This window comes from Limanda limanda, chromosome 9 (genome assembly GCF_963576545.1).
Source record: "Limanda limanda chromosome 9, fLimLim1.1, whole genome shotgun sequence".
Classification (NCBI taxonomy): domain Eukaryota; kingdom Metazoa; phylum Chordata; class Actinopteri; order Pleuronectiformes; family Pleuronectidae; genus Limanda; species Limanda limanda.
Window position 1 is genome coordinate 8581593 of NC_083644.1, and position 22268 is coordinate 8603860.

General features: G+C 44.6%; 1 protein-coding gene across 1 annotated transcript in view; it reads left to right on the forward strand.

Annotated features, from left to right (window-relative positions):
* The window catches only part of hmcn1 (hemicentin 1), a 79233-nt gene that overhangs the window by 49091 nt on the left and 7874 nt on the right, over nt 1-22268 (forward strand). The window contains exons 41-92 of the mRNA XM_061077931.1: nt 1602-1777; nt 1943-2039; nt 2230-2352; nt 2458-2613; nt 2756-3031; nt 3143-3310; nt 4106-4219; nt 4661-4747; nt 4842-5033; nt 5131-5304; nt 5398-5511; nt 5609-5754; nt 5856-6006; nt 6229-6426; nt 6523-6636; nt 6718-6905; nt 7344-7440; nt 7568-7729; nt 7904-8017; nt 8120-8322; nt 9371-9452; nt 9540-9671; nt 9801-9950; nt 10102-10260; nt 10347-10472; nt 11452-11635; nt 11990-12087; nt 12173-12451; nt 12538-12734; nt 12954-13035; nt 13177-13313; nt 13409-13550; nt 13691-13835; nt 13993-14120; nt 14213-14369; nt 14537-14658; nt 14781-14945; nt 15791-15898; nt 16332-16469; nt 16546-16680; nt 17284-17553; nt 18534-18724; nt 18891-19104; nt 19211-19345; nt 19454-19644; nt 19732-19813; nt 20413-20682; nt 20890-21060; nt 21162-21332; nt 21449-21619; nt 21730-21900; nt 22010-22180. Coding sequence (XP_060933914.1) covers nt 1602-1777; nt 1943-2039; nt 2230-2352; nt 2458-2613; nt 2756-3031; nt 3143-3310; nt 4106-4219; nt 4661-4747; nt 4842-5033; nt 5131-5304; nt 5398-5511; nt 5609-5754; nt 5856-6006; nt 6229-6426; nt 6523-6636; nt 6718-6905; nt 7344-7440; nt 7568-7729; nt 7904-8017; nt 8120-8322; nt 9371-9452; nt 9540-9671; nt 9801-9950; nt 10102-10260; nt 10347-10472; nt 11452-11635; nt 11990-12087; nt 12173-12451; nt 12538-12734; nt 12954-13035; nt 13177-13313; nt 13409-13550; nt 13691-13835; nt 13993-14120; nt 14213-14369; nt 14537-14658; nt 14781-14945; nt 15791-15898; nt 16332-16469; nt 16546-16680; nt 17284-17553; nt 18534-18724; nt 18891-19104; nt 19211-19345; nt 19454-19644; nt 19732-19813; nt 20413-20682; nt 20890-21060; nt 21162-21332; nt 21449-21619; nt 21730-21900; nt 22010-22180 — 8124 coding nt within the window. The remainder of the gene's footprint in view (nt 1-1601; nt 1778-1942; nt 2040-2229; nt 2353-2457; nt 2614-2755; nt 3032-3142; nt 3311-4105; nt 4220-4660; nt 4748-4841; nt 5034-5130; nt 5305-5397; nt 5512-5608; nt 5755-5855; nt 6007-6228; nt 6427-6522; nt 6637-6717; nt 6906-7343; nt 7441-7567; nt 7730-7903; nt 8018-8119; nt 8323-9370; nt 9453-9539; nt 9672-9800; nt 9951-10101; nt 10261-10346; nt 10473-11451; nt 11636-11989; nt 12088-12172; nt 12452-12537; nt 12735-12953; nt 13036-13176; nt 13314-13408; nt 13551-13690; nt 13836-13992; nt 14121-14212; nt 14370-14536; nt 14659-14780; nt 14946-15790; nt 15899-16331; nt 16470-16545; nt 16681-17283; nt 17554-18533; nt 18725-18890; nt 19105-19210; nt 19346-19453; nt 19645-19731; nt 19814-20412; nt 20683-20889; nt 21061-21161; nt 21333-21448; nt 21620-21729; nt 21901-22009; nt 22181-22268) is intronic.

The following is a 22268-nucleotide window of genomic DNA, read 5'->3' on the forward strand; positions in this document are numbered from 1 at the left end:
ACAGCTTCTTGGCAAACACTGGATCCTCTCCTCAGGAAAAAACCTTTCTGTTTAATGTTTCTTGCTTGTTCCATTTCTTGTTTTACTGACTACTGGTTTTTGCCAACTTTAGTATGTCTGTCAACAGATCACCAGATCCAGCAGGAAAGATTAAAAGACTGAAAAAAAAGCAAACAGGCCGTGAGCAAAACACGTGCAGGCAGAGGAAGTGTGATTTGACTGAGTTTAGCATTTCAATAAACTTTGTCAGGCTCCTGCACAGAGCTGAGCTTGATGGCAAATCACTTGTTATACAAGTAAAACTGAGGAAATGGGAGACAAGTAGTTTACATATACAGAGAATACAAACATCTCCATGACGTGCATTTCCTCAGAGACATCAAAAGGAGCTTGTCCAGAGAAATAAAGGCAGATTTGTTGAGGTAATTGCTTCCATTCTCCAGCAGCTTCCTGTGTCTGGCCCGATCCTGAGCTGAGGGCCTGTTTCTGTCCGTCCCCAATGACTTGTGCTCTGTAGGTCCAGTAGCTATAATGCAGAGGAAATTAGCTGGCGGTTATTTTCTAAACCAGACCAGATTAATCCAAAGTGGTTATATTATATTAGGTACATATCATATTTAAGGAGTTCTGACTCGGGGTAAAGACGTCCAAACACTTTCCTAGTTGTGAGTTCACTTTTTCTCATGCTTAGCTTCTATTTGGTTTAGAGCCATGTGTTTCGGTTCCAGAGAAGCTGAGGGCCAAGAGCAAATCATATCCACCGCAAATCTAGTTAAGCAGTGTCAGTAACCCTCATGTTTAGCTGTGATGATACATGGCTTCTTCACAGGGGGAGAAAACCCATTCTGATGGGATGTTCTACGCTCCTGAGTCATTATGCATCTCTATGCATGTTAGCAATTTCCCCAGAGGTTAGGTTTCATGGACTTCTTGGAAAAGACGCCACTCTGATTGTTAGCACCACAAACAAATGTTGAAATGGTTTAACGTTGCTGTCATAGCCCCAGATAGAATTAGTGCTTAAAGAGCACCAGATGACACCGCCTTAGCATCTCAGGAAGCAATTATTCTTTTCACTTATGAGGTAATATGAAGAGTGTGCAGCATTTAGAGGGGCTTAGTGAGCCAAGTCACCAAGTCAATTCATGTCAAAGAGCATCTAAGAAGAGAATGAATGTTAGAGGATAGAATCTGCAGAGCAAGAAATTAGCCTTTTGCAGACGTATTGTTTTGAAGTTTCTGACTATGAGTAAATGAAAAGATGTGCGTTAACTTTTTACATTAAAAGATTTATGTTTATTTTCTTCTTCAAGCTCCAAACATTTGTTTTTATTTGTGTTTTATTGATATTTATAGTTTTTGAGTTTATGCTAAAAGAATTAATGCATCAAGCCTCAATTACATTTCTTTGTCACAAGGGTATGAAAATGACACCTGAGGGATCATTGACATTTTTAAATATATATCAGATTCTGAAATGTTTTACTACCAAATACCAGTATCAGCATCGCGCCCCCCCAAAAACACATAACCAAGTTGGTCGGGCTCTAATAACCGTTCATGGAAACACTGTCAGTAGCTTGTCTCCATGTCTGCCACAGTGCCACCGAACATCAAGGGCGAGGAGGTGAATGCCACGGTGATGCTCGGCCGTCCGGTGGAGCTGCAGTGCCAGAGCGACGCCATCCCCCCCCCGACTCTCTCCTGGCGCAAAGATGGCCGCCCGCTGTTCAGGAAACCTGGGATGACGGTTTTGTCGGATGGAAGTTTGCTCAAGGTACCGTCAGAGTTAAGAGATGATAAAGTGGTAGATTGAATCTGACTTTGAAGAGAAAATATGTGAGTGTGGGTCTGAACGCAGCCTCAAGTTTTTGTGTTTTTTTTAATGAATAGAGTGTGTTGTTAATAAACCTCTTGATTTGTGTATGTATCTGTCCGTTAGGTGGATAGTGCCCAGGTGCAGGATTCAGGCAGGTATACCTGTGAAGCCACCAATGTGGCTGGAAAGACGGAGAAGAACTATAACCTCAATGTTTGGGGTGAGTTTGAACAAGTTGGGTCTTGATTTTCACAAAAAGAACATTATCATAAAGCCTTCATCTGTTCCTGGTCATTTTACAGTTCTTTTTATTTAAATTTGTGTTAATGTGTTTTGCATTTATTTTAAGCCCAACTCTATGTTTGACTAAGATGTGTGCGCCTCCCTTTGGTGCCGTCCTGTTATTACAGTTTCTCCCAGCATCCGCGGCTCAGAGGAGGTGTCTCATCTCACAGTGGTCGAAGGAAGTCTCATCACTCTGGTGTGTGAGTCCAGCGGCATCCCACCTCCGAGTCTCACCTGGAGGAAAGATGGTATGTTTTGTGTGTGTGTGTGTGTGTGTGTCCGGTTTGTGTGTGTTTGTGTGCGTTCGGATGAAAAATAAACACTTAAGATGACAAGTCTCGTCTTGGTTCCAGGTTCTGAGCTCAAGTCGGATCAGCGGCTCAGAGTTTTGTCCGGAGGTCGTCAGCTGCACATCTCCAGCGCTGAGAGGACGGACGCAGCCTCCTACACCTGCACGGCCTCCAGTGCAGCCGGCACCACGTCCAAGGAGTACAGTCTGCAGGTTTATGGTATGTATAGATATACAGGCATAGAGTTTATGCAGCACTAGAGTTCAAAGTTCTACAATTTGAAATAACGTGGTACCATTGACAATTTTAGAATCTGTTAAAGGAAGCATATGCCCCAACTCACCCGCTTTCCCCCCTTCAGTCCGCCCAGCCATTAAACCCGGTGACAACGATGATGTCACCGTGACAAAGGGAGGGGATGTGACTTTGCAATGTGCCGCGGAGGGCGTGCCACGACCAGCAGTCACGTGGCTGAAAGACGGGCGGCCTATCACAGGCCAGCATGGGGCAAAGGTCCTGAATGAAGGACGGCTGCTGCAGATTAAAGACGCCAAGGTGTCGGACACGGGACGCTACACCTGCATCGCTGTAAATGTGGCAGGGCAGGCGGACAGCAAGTATGACATCAGTGTACATGGTATGAATCATCAAGTTTTTATTTTAATCATTAGAGTACACTTTAAGTCCATGTAGAAAGCTTAGATTTTCCTTTTTGTCCCTTTGTCTTATTCCCTCTCCTCTTTTTCAGTCCCACCAAGTATAATCGGTCAGGTGCAGTTCCCAGAGAACGTGACAGTGGTTGTGAAGAACCCGGTCGCTCTGATCTGCGAGGCCGCTGGGATCCCTCTCCCGGCCATTTCCTGGCTGAAGGATGGTCGGCCAATCAAAGCTTCCAGCTCAGTGCGCATCCTTTCAGGTGAGTTCCCACTGGACTCTCTCTGATATTGTGGAGAATTTTACTTTTTTTTAATTTCAAATTTCTTCAAAGATCTAGGAAATCCTTTCTTCGTTTTGAAGAAACACACTGAGGCACATTTTCAAAGCAGTAACTGGAACTGTTTGGCTCCCGGCTCGGTTTCAAAGACGCAGGCAGATGCAAAACATCAGCAGTAATTAGATGGAATGGGATCATTGCTCGTGGGGCCGAGCTCAGACGGATCTGTGAGAGAAGACAAACAGGAGCAATTGCTCTGAATTGTGTTTTTAGATGTTTGACAAGATCCATGAGAAGCTTCCAAACTAAACCGTGGCCCCTGAACTTCAGCCCACTACTTAAATTGCATGTGCAGAAAAACACGCCTCACGCTGCCAAGTTGTTGCGTTTGCTTTTTGACTTATCTCCATTTTGTAACTGAGCTTATGACAATGGGGAATGTTTGCAAATCAAATAACTTCCATGAGTCAAAGTTTATCAGTCTGATTGAAACACGCTGTTCAAGGTTTTCCACAAACACATTTCATTTTGAATCTCATCAAACTGGTTTGCAGATGTTATAACAGCTGTGAGCCGAAACGTCCAAATTCTTCTTCTTTACTGATCCTGGTTTTCAGAGAAGAGCGATTTACTCTCAACGAGCTTGAACTGATGTTGACACATCACCTGCATGTTTTTCTTTTGAGAGAAAGGGTCAGGTTTTTGCGGACGTTGTCTGTGAATACATTCCAAGGTGACGGCAGATTGATGATCACATTTGGCCTGTTTCTCCTCTAGGGGGACGAAGCCTGCGTCTCATGCATGCTGCAGTGGAGGATGCTGGGAGATACACCTGCATCGTGTCCAACAGTGCCGGGGAGGAGAGGAAGAACTTTGACATCGACATACTTGGTAAAGAGAAATCATAAATGTCTTGTATCATCTTGAGGCCGTGTGAAAATTAAAGTCACTTTACATATATAAATCTCTCTATCTGTAAGTGTTTTATGTTTAGGTCCTTCAATTTAATTTAAAGAAACAATCTCACTTTTTTAACCTTAAGATAGCAGCTTCAGAATGAGTTTGATTGATCACTGACTTGGAATAGAGAGAATGATTCTTCTTTCATTCCCCCTCATCAACCTGAACTAGAAGTCTTTCAAAATCAGCGTAAATCATCAATATCCATCCAAGAAACTTTTTAATCATCAAGAATTTGACATGTATGGCTGCAGAGGGAGCTGTTGTTCAGTAAAAATTACATAGTGTTGCTTTAACATCGATCTGGAGAGATGTGATGAACCATGAAAGAGAGAGAGAACAATTGAATTGACTTATAGTCTGATTCAACAGTTCCACCGAGCATTGTGAACGAGGGAAGTGTGGTGGACACAAAGGTCAAGGAGAAGCACAACATCACTCTCACCTGTGAGGCATCAGGTAAGTGATGTACACTCTCTATATAAATAGACTCATGTAATTACAGTTTATCTTTATGTCTCTGTTGTGTTAACCTCCGTTGATGATTTTGCAGGTAATCCTGTTCCAGAGATCAGATGGCTGAAGGACGGACAGACTCTGGTGCCTGACGGACGCCACCAAGTTCTGTCTCACGGTCGTTTCCTCCAGATCTCCGGTGCTCAAGTGTCAGACACCGGCAGGTTCAGCTGCCTGGCATCCAACAGCGCCGGAGATCGGAGCCGGCACTTCCACCTCAATGTCCTGGGTACAAAGACGACTCTTTTAAATCCATTTGGAAACGTTTCATGAATCGATCTTATTATTTGCTTTGTTTTTAATTTGATTGGTTGTACTCCCGTCAGTTTCTCCTACCATTGCCGGGTTGCGTCCTGATGGTTCTACGGAGGAGGTGACGGTGACTTTGAGCAGCCCCACCTCCCTCGTGTGTGAAGTCCAGTCCTACCCAGCCGCCCTCATCACATGGCTCAAGGACGGCACAGTGTTCGAGTCCAGCCGCAACGTTCGAGTGCTTCCAGGTTCGAGATCACAGTCAAAATGAAGACAGTAGAATCAAATGAAATAGCATCGTCCTGTGTGGCGTTTGTCATTCAGCGCTCGTACTTTCACAGGTGGGCGAACTCTGCAGATTCTTAATGCTAAAGAAGAGGATGCTGGGAGATACACCTGTGTGGCTACTAATGAGGCTGGAGAGACGCTGAAGCACTATGAGGTCAAAGTCTATGGTGAGATGATTTGAGAAAATCCTTTACTTAGTACTTAGAACTGATGATATTCGTTTTTTACTTCATTTACTATAACTGTTTACTGTTTTCATTCCAGTTCCCCCACAGATCAATAAAAATGATATCCCAGGCGAAGGACTGACCCCCAAAGAGGTCAAGATCAAGGTCAACAGCACCTTGACCCTGGAGTGTGCAGCTGAGGCCTTCCCTGCTCCAGCACTGCAGTGGTACAAGGACGGACAGGTAGATATCCTGCCTCCTGTGTCTATGGAGCCTTTTTCCAATATTCTGAAATGAATATGCGACATATAGGACATCTCTTAATGGCTATTCTTCGTCTTCAGATCCTGCGGCCGGACGAGCATGTGTCCGTTACAGCCAACGGTCGTATTGTTCAGATCAAACACGCTCAGGTGTCGGACACCGGGCGCTACACCTGCGTGGCCACTAACATCGCTGGAGAGGATGAGAAGGACTTTGATGTAAATATACAAGGTGAACTGGGTTGACTGATGCAAATGTGTTAAGACTCTTTGTGCATTTCATGGGCTAAACGAGTGTCCCTGTGTTTTTATTTGTCCTTTTTAAAATTGTAAAAGAATGCCATTGAGTTTATAGTTTGAGATAAATGCAGAACCATGCACTGAAGTGTTTCCAAACAAACTGCGGAATGAAATGTCCAAAAAGAAGGGTTTGAATATCTTTCCTCTGTTTCAGTTCCACCTAATTTCAACCGGCCTGGTGGAGTCGGTGACACCACGTCCCCCCCGGGCTTCGGGGGGGACGTTCGGGATGTGATCCTCAACAATCCCATGTCTCTGTACTGTGAGACCAACGCCGTCCCTCCTCCCACTCTGACCTGGTACAAAGATGGACACCTGCTGACCTCGGGTGAGAAAGTTCTGATCCTGCCAGGTGAGACACTGGAAGAAAAGAGGAAGAAAGCAAGGGAACGAGAAAGAGAGAGAGAGAGGAAGAGTTCATGCTTTGATTTGACTGTTTTACTCTCAGGCGGCCGAGTGCTACAGATCCCCAGGGCCCAGGCGGAAGATACAGGCAGATACACGTGTGTGGCTGTGAACGAAGCAGGAGAAGACTCCATCCAGTACGATGTTAGAGTACTATGTGAGTAAAAGTACTCAAAGTATCAGTAGGTGTATCTGTTAAATTCATTGTCGCTCATTGTGTATTTGTACTTTGCACCAGTGCCTCCGTCCATCCGTGGAGCAGACAGCGACTTGCCCGATGAGGTCACCGTCCTCGTCAACAAAACCACCCAACTGGAGTGTTACGTGGATGGAAACCCCGCCCCCAAGATCACCTGGTTTAAGGACAACCAGCCAATCAGCTCTGATAGTTCACACAGGATCTTATCCAATGGGAGAACACTTCAGGTAACGACCAGGAAGCACAGTCAATAAGCTGTTTGGTCATTCATTTTATTAAAACTGTAGGATTTAGTAATTACACAGAAACTTCTGACACTTTTAGATGCATATGGAATAAATTCTTCAGTATTAAGATTATAATGAACCAGGAAGCAGCAGAAATATCAGTAATGTGGTCAAATCTGTGCTGACGTTAGTATTTGTTTAACTGTGAGTTTGCTAGGGTGTTGTTACCTTTTACTGAGCAGCAGCGCCCCCTGCAGCCACATAGTTTGCTCTAACAAATCCACCAAACTCTATTTACAATTCTTCATATTTTGAATGTTTCCTCACTGAATATTCAAGATAAACGTCAGCGAACAATCAAACTCATTATGAAGCTGTTATTTAAAGGTAAAAGTGACAGTGGATGTATATTCTTACTCAGTATTCTCCATCTTTCAGGTGTTTGCTGTTCAGGTATCGGACACAGGACGATACGTGTGTGTGGCTGATAATGTGGCTGGAAGTGCAGAAAAGTCCTTTAACCTCAATGTTCATGGTGAGTCACATGGACTTTCTGAATACTTCATTGAATTTGCAAATAATTAACTATTTTTCTGCTCTTATAAGATATCTGTCAAATGGCTGTTTGCTATTCTGAGTGTTTTTCTATTTTTTCCTTTCAGTGCCTCCCACCATTATCGGCCTGAGTCCTGAGAACGTGACGGTGGTGGTGAACAACTTTGTGTCTCTCTCCTGTGAAGCTACTGGTTTCCCCCCTCCCACACTGAGCTGGCTGAATGACAGGGGCCCCATTCAAGGCAACACCAATGCACTCATCATGCCAGGTACTGGGAGCTCGGAAGAATCTACAACTACAGGGTCACATTTAAAATAACATACATTTAGCAGTGGGAGAAAAGCCATATTGCAGTAAAAGGAAAATCAGTGCAAACATCAGTTGATTCTTATGGGTGTGTGTGTCTGTTTGTGTGTGTGTGTGTGTCTGTTTGTGTCCCCAGGTGGTCGTACGCTGCAGATTCAGAAAGCAAAAGTATCTGATGCAGGAAAGTACAGCTGTGTGGCCATGAACGCAGCAGGAGAGGCTTACAAACACATCTATCTCACTGTGTTCGGTCAGTACACGTCCACATCGAGTGCCCGACTTCATGATCAGCCTCTAGTTTCACCTAAAATAACCCAACAGGGAATATTTTCCTCTCTCCTCATCCTTCCAGTTCCTCCCAGTATCCGTGACAGCACCGGGGACTCTCCTGTGGTGGTGAACGTGCTGGTGGGGAAATCTGTCGACCTGGAGTGCGAGTCCAACGCCGTGCCTCCTCCCACCATCACCTGGTACAAGAACGGCCGGGCGGTGACAGAGTCGGCCAACCTGCGCATCCTGGCCGAGGGGCAGATGCTGCAGATCAAAGGCTCCGAGGTGAGACGTGAGGGGACACCATGTTGTCTGCTCATTGTTTTTAATCACACCTCAACGCCGGTGACAGGTAGTGGCTGGAGGCAAATCAGCCAATCAGCTCCGATAGTTCACACAGGATCTTATCCAATGGGAGAACACTTCAGGTAACGACCAGGAAGCACAGTCAAAAAGCTGTTTGGTTATTCATTTTAGAAAAACTGTAGGATTTAGTAACTACATTGACACTTTTAGCTGCATATGAAATAAACTCTGCAGTATTAAGATTATAATGAACCAGGAAGCAGCAGAAATATCAGTAATGTGGTCAAATCTGTGCTGATGTTAGTATTTGTTTAACTGTGAGGTTGCTAGGGTGTTGTTACCTTTTACTGAGCAACAGCGCCCCCTGCAGCCACACAGTTTGCTCTAACAAATCCACCAAACTCTATTTACAATTCTTCATATTTTGAATGTTTCTTCACTGAATATTCAAGATAAACGTCAGTGAACCATCACCATTTTGTTTTCTTTCCATCCATACGTCTGTCCCATTTTTGTAAAAGAAAGCGAAGAGGGAATTTCTTTATGTGTGGTGCAATCATTCAAAGAAGATTTGGTTTGATATTGGTGATTGAAGGTCAAAGATCAAGGTGACGGTGGCCTCATAATGTTTTTCTGCCTCTTGAACATAATATCTCAAGTCTGCCTGTATTGAATTTCTTCAAGTTTTTACCAGTTTTGCTATGACTCAAAGATTAACTGATTTCAGTGGTAAAAGGTCAAAGGTCACAGTGACATCATATGATTGTGACCTCTATATGTCAGGATCACCTAGAGGGACTGTTGCTGCCTGCACTGTTCGACAGACTCACACAACCCCAGCATCAAGAGCGTGGTCAATTCTGTAAAACGAATTAAATGATTGTTTAAATGATTAAATGATTAAATTATGCATGGATTTTCTTTTCTTAGCTTACACTGATTTACTCTATATAAGTACATATTGTTTAATTTTCTTTTTCTTTTTCTTATGCTTTCATCTGCCTCCTGCGTCTCCTTTGTTCTCCAGGTGTCTGATACTGGACAATATGTGTGCAAGGCCACCAATGTTGCTGGTCAGGTGGACAAGAACTTCCACTTGAACATTTATGGTAACGTATTCTAGATTTACACACATTTAAAACAGTGTTTAACCCTTTTAACAATATTAAAGAGGGGATTTGTCTCTCTCTCTGAAGTCCCTCCCAGTATCGACGGCCCGGTGGAGGAGAATGTGGTGGAAACCATCAGCAACCCAGTCACGTTCTCCTGTGATGCTACTGGCATCCCTCCACCCAGCCTGACCTGGATGAAGAATGGGCGACCCATAGGTATGTCTGTATTATCACAATGATATAAAACAGTTTTATCATCTGACGATCTGATGTCCTCCTTGGAAAGGTGATTTATGACTATCTTTGTCCACTAATACCAAACATGTGAACTTGATGTTTCCGTAGAGAATTCAGAGTCTCTGGAGATGCACATCTTCTCCGGGGGCAGCAAGCTTCAGATTGCCCGGTCTCAGCTCTCTGACGGGGGCACATACACGTGTTTGGCCTCTAACGTGGAGGGTAACGCACGCAAGAGCTACCAGCTCACTGTACTAGGTGAAGTCTCAATGCACTCAAAGAATTCTTACATCACATTCTCAAACGTAACTTGACAAGAATGTGTGGTCAGAGTTTTAAAACCCTCAAATCCAGTTTATCTGCATCTTCCATCCACCCGACCCGTGCTAACACTTGCCCTTACTCTCAGTCCCTCCCAGCATCTCTGGGTCCGAGCTGCCCAGCGAGATGGGAGTTCTGCTCAATGAAAGCATCCAGCTGGTCTGTCGAGTGCAGGGAACCCCCCCTCCAACCATCCAGTGGTTGAAGGATGGAGAAGTCATCAGCAAGGAAGCGAGCAAAGGTCTCAGGTACAGTAGAGCCTGCCACCAGAAAAAAGATTTAAAAAAAAGACGTAAATGAGAAATAGTTGATATATTTATGTATCTTTGTTGGGGATCAGTGTGGACAGCAGCACACTCACTGTGACCGGAGCTCACACCACCGACAGTGGGAAGTACACGTGTGTGGCCACTAACCCTGCAGGAGAGGAGGACAGGATATTCAATCTAAACGTATATGGTGGGTTTATTTCAAATTCAACTATCATTATTTCTTGGGTTGCAAAATTCCGGGAATATTCAAAGTTGGAAAATGTCCATGGGAATTAACGGGAATTAACAGGAATATACGGGAATTAACGGGAATAAACTGGAAATTTTGTGGATAATTTATACTAACTGTATTCACCTTGTCATATACAGACATAAATATACACATTTTGTTTTGTTATAGACTGATTTGAGCCCTGAGGAAACTTTGGGCACTTGACTATACGCTTCTGCATCGTTGTGTCATTCTTAACATAGGTCTTTGCACAGTATTTGCAAATGTTCACAGCCTTTCCTTCTACATTGGATGGGGGAAATGTCTCCACACATGAGATAGTGCCAGGGCATTGTTCTGTAGAATAAGATGAGAACAAGTTTGTAAAAAAACACTAATGCAATGCTAGAGATATAAATAGTTCCAAACAATTGGAATCGTCTGTAAACATATTTTACAATTGATGGATAAATGAATGGAAATAGGCTGGATGAACAGATGAACAATCCTCAATCAGCATGCTAATATATTTTCCCCAGTAATATCATGGAAACTTACCTGACTAGTCCTCCACTCTACAGCAGGCCTCAGTAGCCCTGCTGTAGAGTGAAGGATGCTGGGAGTTATCTGTGCATGTGATGGAAGAATGCACAGTGGAGGGTTGAAACTCAACGTGCAGCGTGTGCTGCATTCCATACATCTTTAAAATAGGGTTCTGAATGATGTTTTATTGCTCAGCGTTTAATTTGCGTGTTTTTTTTTTTTCAAAATTCCCCAAATTCCCAAGCTTAACTTCCCATGGAAAAACATGGAAACATGGAAAGTTTCTGGAAATTTACCGGAAACTTTCCGCCCCTTTGCAACCCTAATTATTTCTCCAATACACCAATGACAGTTTGCACTAGTTTGAACTGTCACTTCATGACGAGACAGACACGTTCTCTCTCTCTTTCAGTGCCTCCTGTGATCGACGGTAACAGTAACGAGGTCGAGGAGCTGACCACCATTCTGGACAGTTCTGTCAACATCGAGTGTGTCGCCACAGGCTCTCCCCCCCCACAGCTCAACTGGCTGAGGAACGGCCTCCCGCTGCCGGTGTCGTCCCACATCCGGCTCCTCTCTGCTGGACAGGTGCTCCGGTAGGTCAGTGGTCAGGGCTCAGGCTGGAACACAGGCTGCTGCTTTTAGAACAACTTCCTGTTTTTCCAATTTGTGGGGAATTTTGGTCAAAACCTTTTTTTTAAATGAATAGAAAATAACGTACATTGCAAAGCTGAGATGTTTGTCTCTCTTTGTCTGTAAAAACCAACTAAATGTTTTCATGTTTCATTCACATTTAATTCATAGATGAAAAATTGGTACAAAAATAGATTTGGGAATTTTCCTGGCAGATAATTAGTTTAATAAATTGTGTTAACTTAGATTTTAAGCCTCTAGTGAGAGTCGATATGCATCAAGATTTACAATCTGTTGAACCCTTTTGTGTCGGTCAGGATCACACGAACCCAAGTGTCTGACGGTGGCACCTACACCTGCGTTGCCTCAAACAGAGCCGGAGTGGACAACAGGCAGTACAGCCTCCAGGTGTATGGTGGGTATGAAAATGTGACTTGCTTGTAAAGTCATAGGAATAAATCAGCAAATGAACCTAACGCATCTTCCATGACTCTGTGCAGTCCCCCCCGGCCTGGACGGAGCAGGCAGCACCGAGGACGTGACTGTAGTCAGAGGGAACATGGCTTCTCTGCTGTGTGTCGCTGACGGGACCCCGACCCCCACCGTGTCCTGGATCAAAGACGGAGCGACCCTGACCGCTGACGACCACCTCACATTCCTCAACCTGAAAACCACGGTGCAGATCGTCCAGGCCCAGGTCGGCCACACGGGGCGCTACACGTGTGTGGCCAACAACACGGCCGGTCAGGCGAGCCGCCACTTCAACCTAAAAGTGCTGGGTGGGTTGAAAGAGCAGATGTAGCATTTTGTCTTCCTGCTAATGTTTCTCCTTAATTTCTCATGTTGTCATGGTTACGCTGTTCAGACCCTCCGCAGATCAAGGGCTCCGGTGTTCCATCAGAAGTCTCTGTGGTGGTGAACAACGTGCTGGAGCTTCAGTGTGAGGCCTCAGGAATCCCCACGCCCTCCCTGACCTGGCTGAAGGACGGCCGGCCGCTCCCACAGACAGACAGTCTCCGCCTCCTGCGGGGGGGGGAGGTTCTCCGTGTGGCGTCGGCACAGGTCAGTCACCACCAGCACTCGCTGCTTCACCCCTCCGCTCTCATGTGCACTACAACTGAAACACTGGTCACTACAGATTGTTACAATAAAATTCTATTAAATTGTTAATTTAATAACTTTTCTGTTACACATCACACTTACCTTACAGTACATTTGGTAAATTAAGCAATTTGTGTCTCTTTCCATTGCTCTTACACACTTTTTTACACTTGTGCTTAGTTGGAGGACACCGGCAGATACAGCTGCTTAGCCAACAGTCCAGCAGGAGATGATGACAAGGAGTTCCAGGTTCGAGTGAACGGTGGGTAACACAGAGTGCAGTGTACACAATGTTTTAAAGGAATAAATGCTTAAGGATCATTTTCATATATTACATGTACAGAAAAGGAAGATGAATAGTTCATTTTATAGATTTTTATTCATACATGTTTTTCTGTGACAGTCCCCCCGAACATCGCGGGGGAGAGCACGGCCCAGAACACGTCCGTGCTGCAGAACAGACAGGTGACGCTCGAGTGCAAATCCGATGCCGTTCCACCTCCGACTCTGACCTGGCTCAAGGATGGCCAACCCCTGCAGGTCGGAAATAAATACACAAACAAACGACTCTCTGTAAAATGCACGACTTCCCTCAAGTTTATTCACTAATAACTCTTTGTGTGTTTTCTGTGTAGGCCTCTGCCCGAGTGCGTCTCCTGTCCAGTGGCCGCTACTTGCAGATCAACATGGCCGAGCTGAGTGACAGAGCTCAGTACACCTGTGTGGCGAGTAACGTCGCTGGCAAGACCACGAGGCAGTTTAACCTGGCTGTCAACGGTAGGGCTACAGCTTTTAGACCATTTCATACAGTAGTCTCTTTTGTAATTCTCCTTGAGAAGTTCTAGGGATGTATTGATCCCAAAGGTACAAATTAATAAAAAACTATGTGCATATCAACTTGTCACCTGTTTCCTCAGTGGCCCCAACTATCAAGGACGGCCCCCAGACGGTGTCAGTACACATCAACAAGCCGTCGGTGCTCGAGTGCATCGTCAGTGGAGTCCCGCCCCCTCGTGTGACCTGGAGGAAACATGGGGCCATATTGGCAGGAAACAACCCCAGGTAAAGCCAAGTGTTCCACAGGGTTGATCTTGTCGTCACCATCAAGACAATTCTGTTTCTAAAAACTTGAAGTGCTGATTCACTGTATCTCAAATTTTGTATTTTGAATTTGACCTCAAAGCCGAATCTCACCCAGTTCGTATTAACTTGTGCGCAGGTACACGTTTTCCAGGGACGGGTCATTACACATCCACTCCGCCCAGGTGACCGACACCGGGCGCTACCTGTGTATGGCAACAAACCCGGCCGGGACGCAACGCAAGAGAGTGGACCTGCAAGTTTATGGTTGGTTGTGGAATATCTGCTTTTAAAATTGTCTCCATTTAGCCACAAGTACAGCGCAGTCACCCAGTCATTCTGCCGTTTCCCTGTTTCAGTGCCTCCTTCGATCGCTGACGGACGCACCAACGTCACGGTGACAGTCAACGTGCAGACCACCCTGTCCTGTGAGGCCAGTGGCATCCCCAAACCCACGGTCAGCTGGACCAAGAACGGCCGAGCCATGAACACCGACCAGAACCAGAATATGTACAGGTTGATCCAGGTTTTCTCCCTCTCTGTTTCCTCATCCAAGATCTTAAAAAACTCAAGCTCAAGGCTGCACAGAAAAAACAAATCCTCAAGTTTCTCATCATTATATAATTGTTATATAATTATACTACTTCCAAATATTGACTTCTCCTCTTTGTCATTACTTCCAGATTACTCTCATCCGGCTCCCTGGTGGTTATCGCGCCCACAGTGGAGGACACAGCCGTGTACGAGTGTGTGGTCTCTAATGAGGCAGGGGAACACTCCAGATCCATCAACCTCACTGTGCATGGTGAGAAATACTGCTTTCTTTTACAGCTTCGTAATTCTAACGATCAAGATTTATCAATGTTGTATAGTGTAAAACTAAAAAAATGTCTTTTCAAATGACAAATGTTACTTCTGTTCCCACAGTTCCTCCGTCAATAGCAGATGAGCCCACTGAGCTGACTGTGATCAGACTGTCCCCAGTGGTCATTGCCTGCACTGCATCTGGCGTCCCACAGCCCGAGATCCACTGGAGCAAAGACGGAATGAAGCTGAACAAAGAGGGACGAGGATACAGCGTCCTGCCCTCAGGTCAGTTTCACTAATAACATCACGTCATGACTTTAAATGTGAGTGTGGAAAACTTGTCAGTGATAGATGATATCCAGAGGTGTCAAAAGTATTCACATTCATTACTCAAGTAGAAGTATAGATACTAGGGTTTAAAAATACTTTTGTAGAAGTTGAAGTATCAACTCAAGCTTTTTACTTAAGTAAAAGTGTAAACGTACTGGTTTCAAAACTACTTAAAGTATAAAAGTAAAAGTAATGTAAGGGAAACATTTTTTCCATTAAGGACAAACTCTTAAGCCGCGTCTCAGGGGCCTATAGTGGACTACCCCACCTCCTCCAAAAAACACATTTTTCTATAGGCCATTATGACTATAATGTTCTATTAAAATGTTATGTTGAAAAATGTGGGATGCACTAGGCTACCCGTTTGTACTGCAAATATGCCCATTGAAAATTATAACATATTACAATGCAAATACATATATTGTTTGAAGAGACCTTTGGACTCAACACAACCAATAATCAAACATGACTATGTAGAGGAAGTAAAAGTCGAAACAAGGTCGTGTTGCCTTTTTTTGTGTGTGTTTTTGAACGATGACAAACCGGAATGAAAACAAGCCAAAATTAAATAGGAGTAACGAGGCTATTTTTTAAATGTAAGGAGTAGAAAGTACAGATATTTGCGTGAAAATGTAAGAAGTAGAAGTAAAAAGTCGTCTGAAAAATAAATACTCCAGTAAAGTATGGATACCCAACATTTCTACTTAAGTAAGGTAACGAAGTATTTTTACTTCGTTACTTGCCACCTCTGATGATATCAGATTGCTACCAGACATCAGTAACCTGTAATCCCGACGCAGGTCCAGTGGAGATCACCTCAGCTGAGCTCAGTCACGCCGGGCGCTACTCGTGCACGGCGAAGAACGCTGCAGGCTCCACCCAACGCCACGTGCAGCTCACGGTGCTCGGTAAGAAACCCCCAAGACAACATGTCAAGTCTATTACTTTGGTGCTTTTCAAACTATTCTATTTCATTGTTATTCTATTTTATTCTTTTTTATTCTATTGTATACAAGAATTTCATTGACAGTGACTACTTCAGGTTATCTCTGTTCATTTGACAATAAAAAAAAAAATCTTGAACTGTAGTTTTGTGTAATAATCTTCGGTTTATTCACTTTATTCACTATTTCATAATTTTTCATCATTTATACAGAAATTTTTTTGTCAGACTTAGATTTTGTTTGAATCCTGAAACTTGGTCATGGAGGATATTGAGAACATAGTAATTTGTGTGCTGTATCCATTGCTCATGTTCCCATTGGAGCTGTAGTGTAGAAATCTCAATAATTGATATTTCCATCATCATTCTGAACATTGGCCTTTCCTGCTTCTCCTCAGAGCTCCCAGTGATCCAGTCCCACCCACCGACCCTGGATGTTATCCTCAATAACCCCGTCACTCTGCCCTGCTGGGCCACAGGCTCCCCCAGGCCCACCATCAACTGGCAGAAGGAGGGCATCAACATACCCACCACAGGTACCTCATCCCCTCTATGTGGGTCAGTAATCTGGAAGCAGTCAGGTGTGACATCAGGTCTTTTGCTTTTCGTTAGGTGGCAGTTTCACCGTGCTGCCGAATGGAAGTCTGCAGATCTCCAAGGCTTCTGTTTCAGACTCTGGAACTTACATCTGTGTGGCTCAGAACCCGGCGGGCACAGCACTGGGGAAAACCAAACTCAAAGTACAAGGTGGGTCACAGATTTATTTACTGTATGTTGTAGCAGTATTTCATCGTCTGACAAAATAACATTTGATTTATCTTTTATTATTGAATTTCACTCCAGTACATCGTGATGCTTTGACAGACACAGGTCCCGAATACAGTATAAATGGAGATTTACACACTGAATAAATTATTTTACTTATTTCTAGAAGCAAAACATTTTCCCTGCCTTTCGTTTGTCTGTCTCAAACGGACCCTGATTCCTTCTCTTAGCTGATATTGCCACGTGTTGACATGTTTAGATTAGATTAGATTCAACTTTATTGTCATTGCACAGTACAAGTATTTATACAACGAAATGCAGTTAGCGTCTAACCAGAAATGCAAAAAAAAGGCAGTAAAAGTGCAGAGTATTGTGCATATTAAAGTGAAAATGGAAATAAATAAGATCTGTACAGTAGAAATATATATGGAATATTGCAGTATTAACAGGAATTGTAAGATATAAGGACGATGAATACACTATGAGCAGGATAAAAATATAAATATATATAAATATGAATACACTATAGGCGGGGTTATACAGTAGTAATAGAATTTTTTTTTTTTAAATCCTCTGTTCCTGCAGTGCCTCCGAGGATCAGCTCAGAGACTCAGAAGTACCTTGCCCCCGTGGACTCCTCTGTGATGCTGCAGTGCCAGGCCGACGGCTCCCCCCCTCCCTCCGTCACATGGCACAAAGACGGGCAGCCGCTCAGCCAGTCCGTGCGCCAGCGGGTTCTCAGCTCGGGCTCTCTGCAGATCTCCTTCATCCAACCCAGCGACACCGGGCGATACACGTGCACGGCGGCCAACGCAGCGGGAACAGTCAGCCTGGAGATGAGCCTCACTGTGCAGGGTCGGTTTCAGTCATTTAACTATTTGAAACAACACACGACTGTCTATGTAGTCCAGGCAAAGTAGCGTTTTACGACCGACTAATTGTAAAAGATTTTTTTTCAGCATAGATCATTTCTATGAGGTGACCAGAACAACATACTAAAAGTCCTAAGAAATCCTAGTTGAGGAAATATGTTTAATTCTCATCAATGTGTGCCAATAAGGCCCGGCAACAATACACCCCAAAAAGACTATTTTTTTCCTTTACTCCAATCAAAATAAAACTTTACACAATGAAAGTAACCATGAAACTTAACCTTTTTTGTATTACAAGTTTCTTTTGAAATGAATTTGACAAGCACATGAGCTCCACACTTATTGAATATGTCCTAATTTGCATAGGCAAACACCATTCATATGTATGAATGGTGTGTAATACAAAAAATGTTACGTTTCATGGCTACTTTCATTGTGTAAAGTTTTATTTTGATTGGAGTAAAGGAAAAAAATAGTCTTTTTGGGGTGTATTGTTGCCGGGCCTTATATGCACACATTGATGAGAATTAAACATATTTCCTCAACTACGATTTTTTAGGACTTTTAGTATGTTGTTCTGGACACCTCATAGAAATAATCTATGCTGAAAAAAATTCTTTTACAATTACTTCTATTTTTGGCTCCAAAATGGGCTACTTTGCCTGGACTAATGTGTGGCTGTGATTAAATGCATCTTTACCGTGTCTCTGTACGACTAAACGACTGTAAAGTGCATTTGCATTTACTGCAGGATAGTTAGAATAATGGCTTTACCTCTTTTCGATGGATGGCATTTTCTCCTTTGTGCCATAAAGGGATTCAGTTCATTTGCCACAAACTCAGACCCACTGGCTCAAAATGTAAAATGTCACCAGTATCTTCCGTCATTGTACAGTTCATTAAAAAAACTTTTTTCTCTAGAACTAATGTGATATTTTAAAATAAACCCTCTTACCCGTGCAGTCCCTCCTTCGATCCGGGGCGGAGAGCCGGAGGTGGCGGTGGTGGAAAACAGTCAGGCCCAGCTGATGTGTGTGGCGGGGGGGGTTCCTCAGCCCACTCTGTCCTGGGAGAAGGACGGCAGCCCCCTCAGTGAAAACACAGGGGAGTACACCATCCTGCCGTCTGGAGAGCTGGTGATAGACAGTGCTCAGGTAGGGAAACAAAAATCTTTCTCTATTTCTTATTTTTGTAGATTGCTCGAGAGTGAAATTGACTTATCAATGTTCACGCTTCCTCCTCCTCTTCATCTCCTCTCTTCATCTCCTCTCTTCATCTCCTCCTCTTTATCTCCTCCTCTTCATCTCGTCTCTGCACCAGCCTGACGACGAAGGCTCTTACACCTGCGTTGCCACTAACGCAGTCGGGCAGGACAGTCACTCGGTCGTCCTGTCGGTTCACACCCACCCTGTCTTCACTGAGCTGCTCGGAGACGTGGCCCTCAACAAGGGAGAGCGCCTCCTTCTGGCCTGTGGGGTCAGTGGCATCCCAGCTCCCAGAGTCACATGGGTGTTCAACAACAACATCCTCCCAGGTTAGAGAGGAGCTCTGTTCTTTAGGCAAATCACAGAGAGATGTGGCTGAATGTCATAGATTAGAATTAATAACTCATATTGTCTTCTCCTGCATGTTGTTAATAGTTCACTATGATCAGATGAACGGCCACAGTGAGCTGGTGATAGAGAGAGTGAGTAAAGACGATTCTGGAACTTACACCTGCGTGGCAGAAAACAACGTAGGAACCATCAAGTCTCTGGGATTCGTGTACGTTAAAGGTAAAACCACGGAAACGTTTTCACCCTGTTTCACTTGTTCAGCTCAGAATCTGACCCGTTAACGTCAAAGCAAATGTGTGTGACTCACTTTCTTGTTTCTCCCTTCAGAGCCTCCGATCCTCGATGGCGATCTCCACTCCAACCGGATCGAACCTCTGGGCGGCAACGCCATCCTGAACTGTGAGGTCCGGGGAGACCCGCTGCCGACCATCCAGTGGAGCAAAGGAGGAATCAACATCCAGATCAGCAACCGAATCCGTCAGATGGGCAACGGCTCTCTGGCCATCTATGGCACAGTGGTAGGAGAACTATGAGAGTTAGACATTTGAGTTGTTGTACTTTGTTTAGATAATTCTTTGTAATTGTAATAATGAAATGTTACGCAGGGTGAAGATGCCGGCAACTACATGTGTGTGGCAACAAATGATGCTGGCGTCGTGGAGAGAAGTGTCACACTGACCTTGCAGAGTAAGTGTCTATTTATTTATTTAACATGAGATCGATCATTTCCCACATTAACAGAATGTAAAATAAACATGTCAAAACTTGTAATGACATTACCTGGGGTTATTTCTTTAGGATTCCCCATGTTTATTAAACTAAATTTGATGTGTACAGCGAGTGGAATTTACCTATATCCCCTTATTGCCTGAATTAATTTCCAATGTATAAAAAAAATATTATTTGTGTTTTTGGCTGTCATACAGATGCTAAATTAAGTGGAGATTGTTGATTTCAATATAGCATATACAATAGATATAAAATTTAGGTATGAGGCAAATTAGCGACATTAGTAATTTAACAAATTTTCCAGTCTCTGGTATGTAGATTATTATACTGATGCTGCTTTTGCTTGAAATTGAATAACAAAATATGTTTCTGTACAATCATTGCTGTTCCATCATCACAGTATTTCAAATACAGCTTAATATCTCAAAATAACTTTGCTGCACAGTACCAAGGGGCTAGTATGTATTTTCCAATCCGACCACTAGATGGCAGCAGAGTACTTCCAATACCAAGGGGTTAAATACTTTAAATCACACGTTCCCACCTTCATATTCCAGGTGCACCCACCATCATCGTGGAGCCCGTTGAGACGGTGGTGGATGCCGGCACCACGGTCCTGCTCAAGTGCCAGGCAGAGGGTGAGCCCACGCCCAAGATAGAGTGGTCCCGCCAGGGGCGCCCCCTGCTGGCCACCGACCGCTTCTCCACCCTGTCCAACGGCTCCCTCAGGATCAGCAGCGCCCAGAAGGAGGACACGTCGGAATATGAATGTGTGGCCAGAAACCTCCTCGGGTCCGTGCTGGTCAGGGTCACACTCACCGTCCGAGGTGAGCTGCACTAATATTTTTATTGTATAGCTTTTTTGAGCCAGCTTCCATTAGAATGGGGATTATTTCTTTCACTGCAATCACAGTTAAAGAAATCTATTTTCTAAGTTTGACGGAGAAAACACTGAATCATCTTCTTTATCCTCCACAGAGAAAACAAAAGTTAGCAAATAGTATCCTGTGTTAATGTGTTTTTTTCTGTTTCAGTGCATGGGGGCTTCTCAGAGTGGGCAGAGTGGGGTCCGTGCAGTGTCTCCTGTGGTGTCGGGGCTCAGAAGAGGCAGAGGCGGTGTAACAACCCTCTACCTGCCAATGGAGGGCGCCACTGTGCCGGACTGGAGACAGAAACACGCGGATGTCAGGGGAAACCTTGTCCAGGTGAGAATTATTTTAGGTCTGAGAGGATTAGACTCTCTTCTTTTAGGCCGCGTGCCAGTGGTGCATGCCCCAATAAGACCTGTAACTGTGTCCCTCTTCAGTGGATGGTAACTGGTCGGACTGGTCCCTCTGGGAGGAGTGTTCTCGTACGTGTGGTCAGGGCAACAGAACCCGGATCCGGACCTGCAGTGACCCTCCAGTGCAGCATGGGGGGAGGCCGTGTGAGGGGAAGGCAGTGGAGGTCATCATGTGCAGCGTCAGACCTTGTCCAGGTGAAAGAGCTTTTCTACAACTTCATAAAAAAACTCGATAAACAAGCTTTATTCGAGATTTCATTTGGCTTGATGCTCAATAAATAAGCTTTATAAATATGTATGTATTCCTGCAGTGTCAGGTAACTGGGGCTCTTGGCTTCCTTGGAGCCCGTGCAGTGAGACCTGTGGTAAGGGCATGCAGTCCCGGATCCGACTGTGCAACAACCCTCCTCCTGCCTTCGAGGGGCCGCAGTGTGAGGGCACAGACACCCAGACACAAGTGTGCAAGGAGAGGCCTTGTCCTGGTGAGAGCTCAGGAGTTGTAGACCAAAGGAGATTTCAGTCCATTTCCACTTGTCTGTTCCCCAGTGGATTTAAACCCGGTTTCAATTATTAAATTCGCACTTTCCTCCAGTGGATGGGAAGTTTTCGTCCTGGGTGAGCTGGGGAGCCTGCAGTGTTTCCTGTGGAGGCGGAACCAGACAGAGGACACGCCTCTGTGCCAGCCCCGCCCCTCAGCATGGGGGCCGGCAGTGCGAAGGCAACGACGTGCATATTGACTTCTGTAACAGCGACCCGTGTCCCAGTGAGTAGACTTTAAACCGACATCCACTATGTCTTTTTCTTGTATTATTTGTATTTACGCCTGGTTGCTCTGCCCCGCATCTGACCCTTTTTCCCTTATGTTCTGACAGTCAGTGGTAACTGGGGTCCTTGGAGCAGCTGGGGCGGCTGCAGCAAGACGTGTAATGGAGGTCAGATGAGACGCTACCGGACGTGTGACAACCCCCGACCTGCCAACGGTGGGAGAGCATGTGCAGGGGCAGATACACAGATACAGAGATGCAGCACAGCAAACTGCCCCGGTGAGTCCGCACGTGTACAACTGTGAACAGCGCCCCCTGCTGAGTGTGTGTGTTCATACAATTTGTGTGTTACTGACTTGTTCATTCC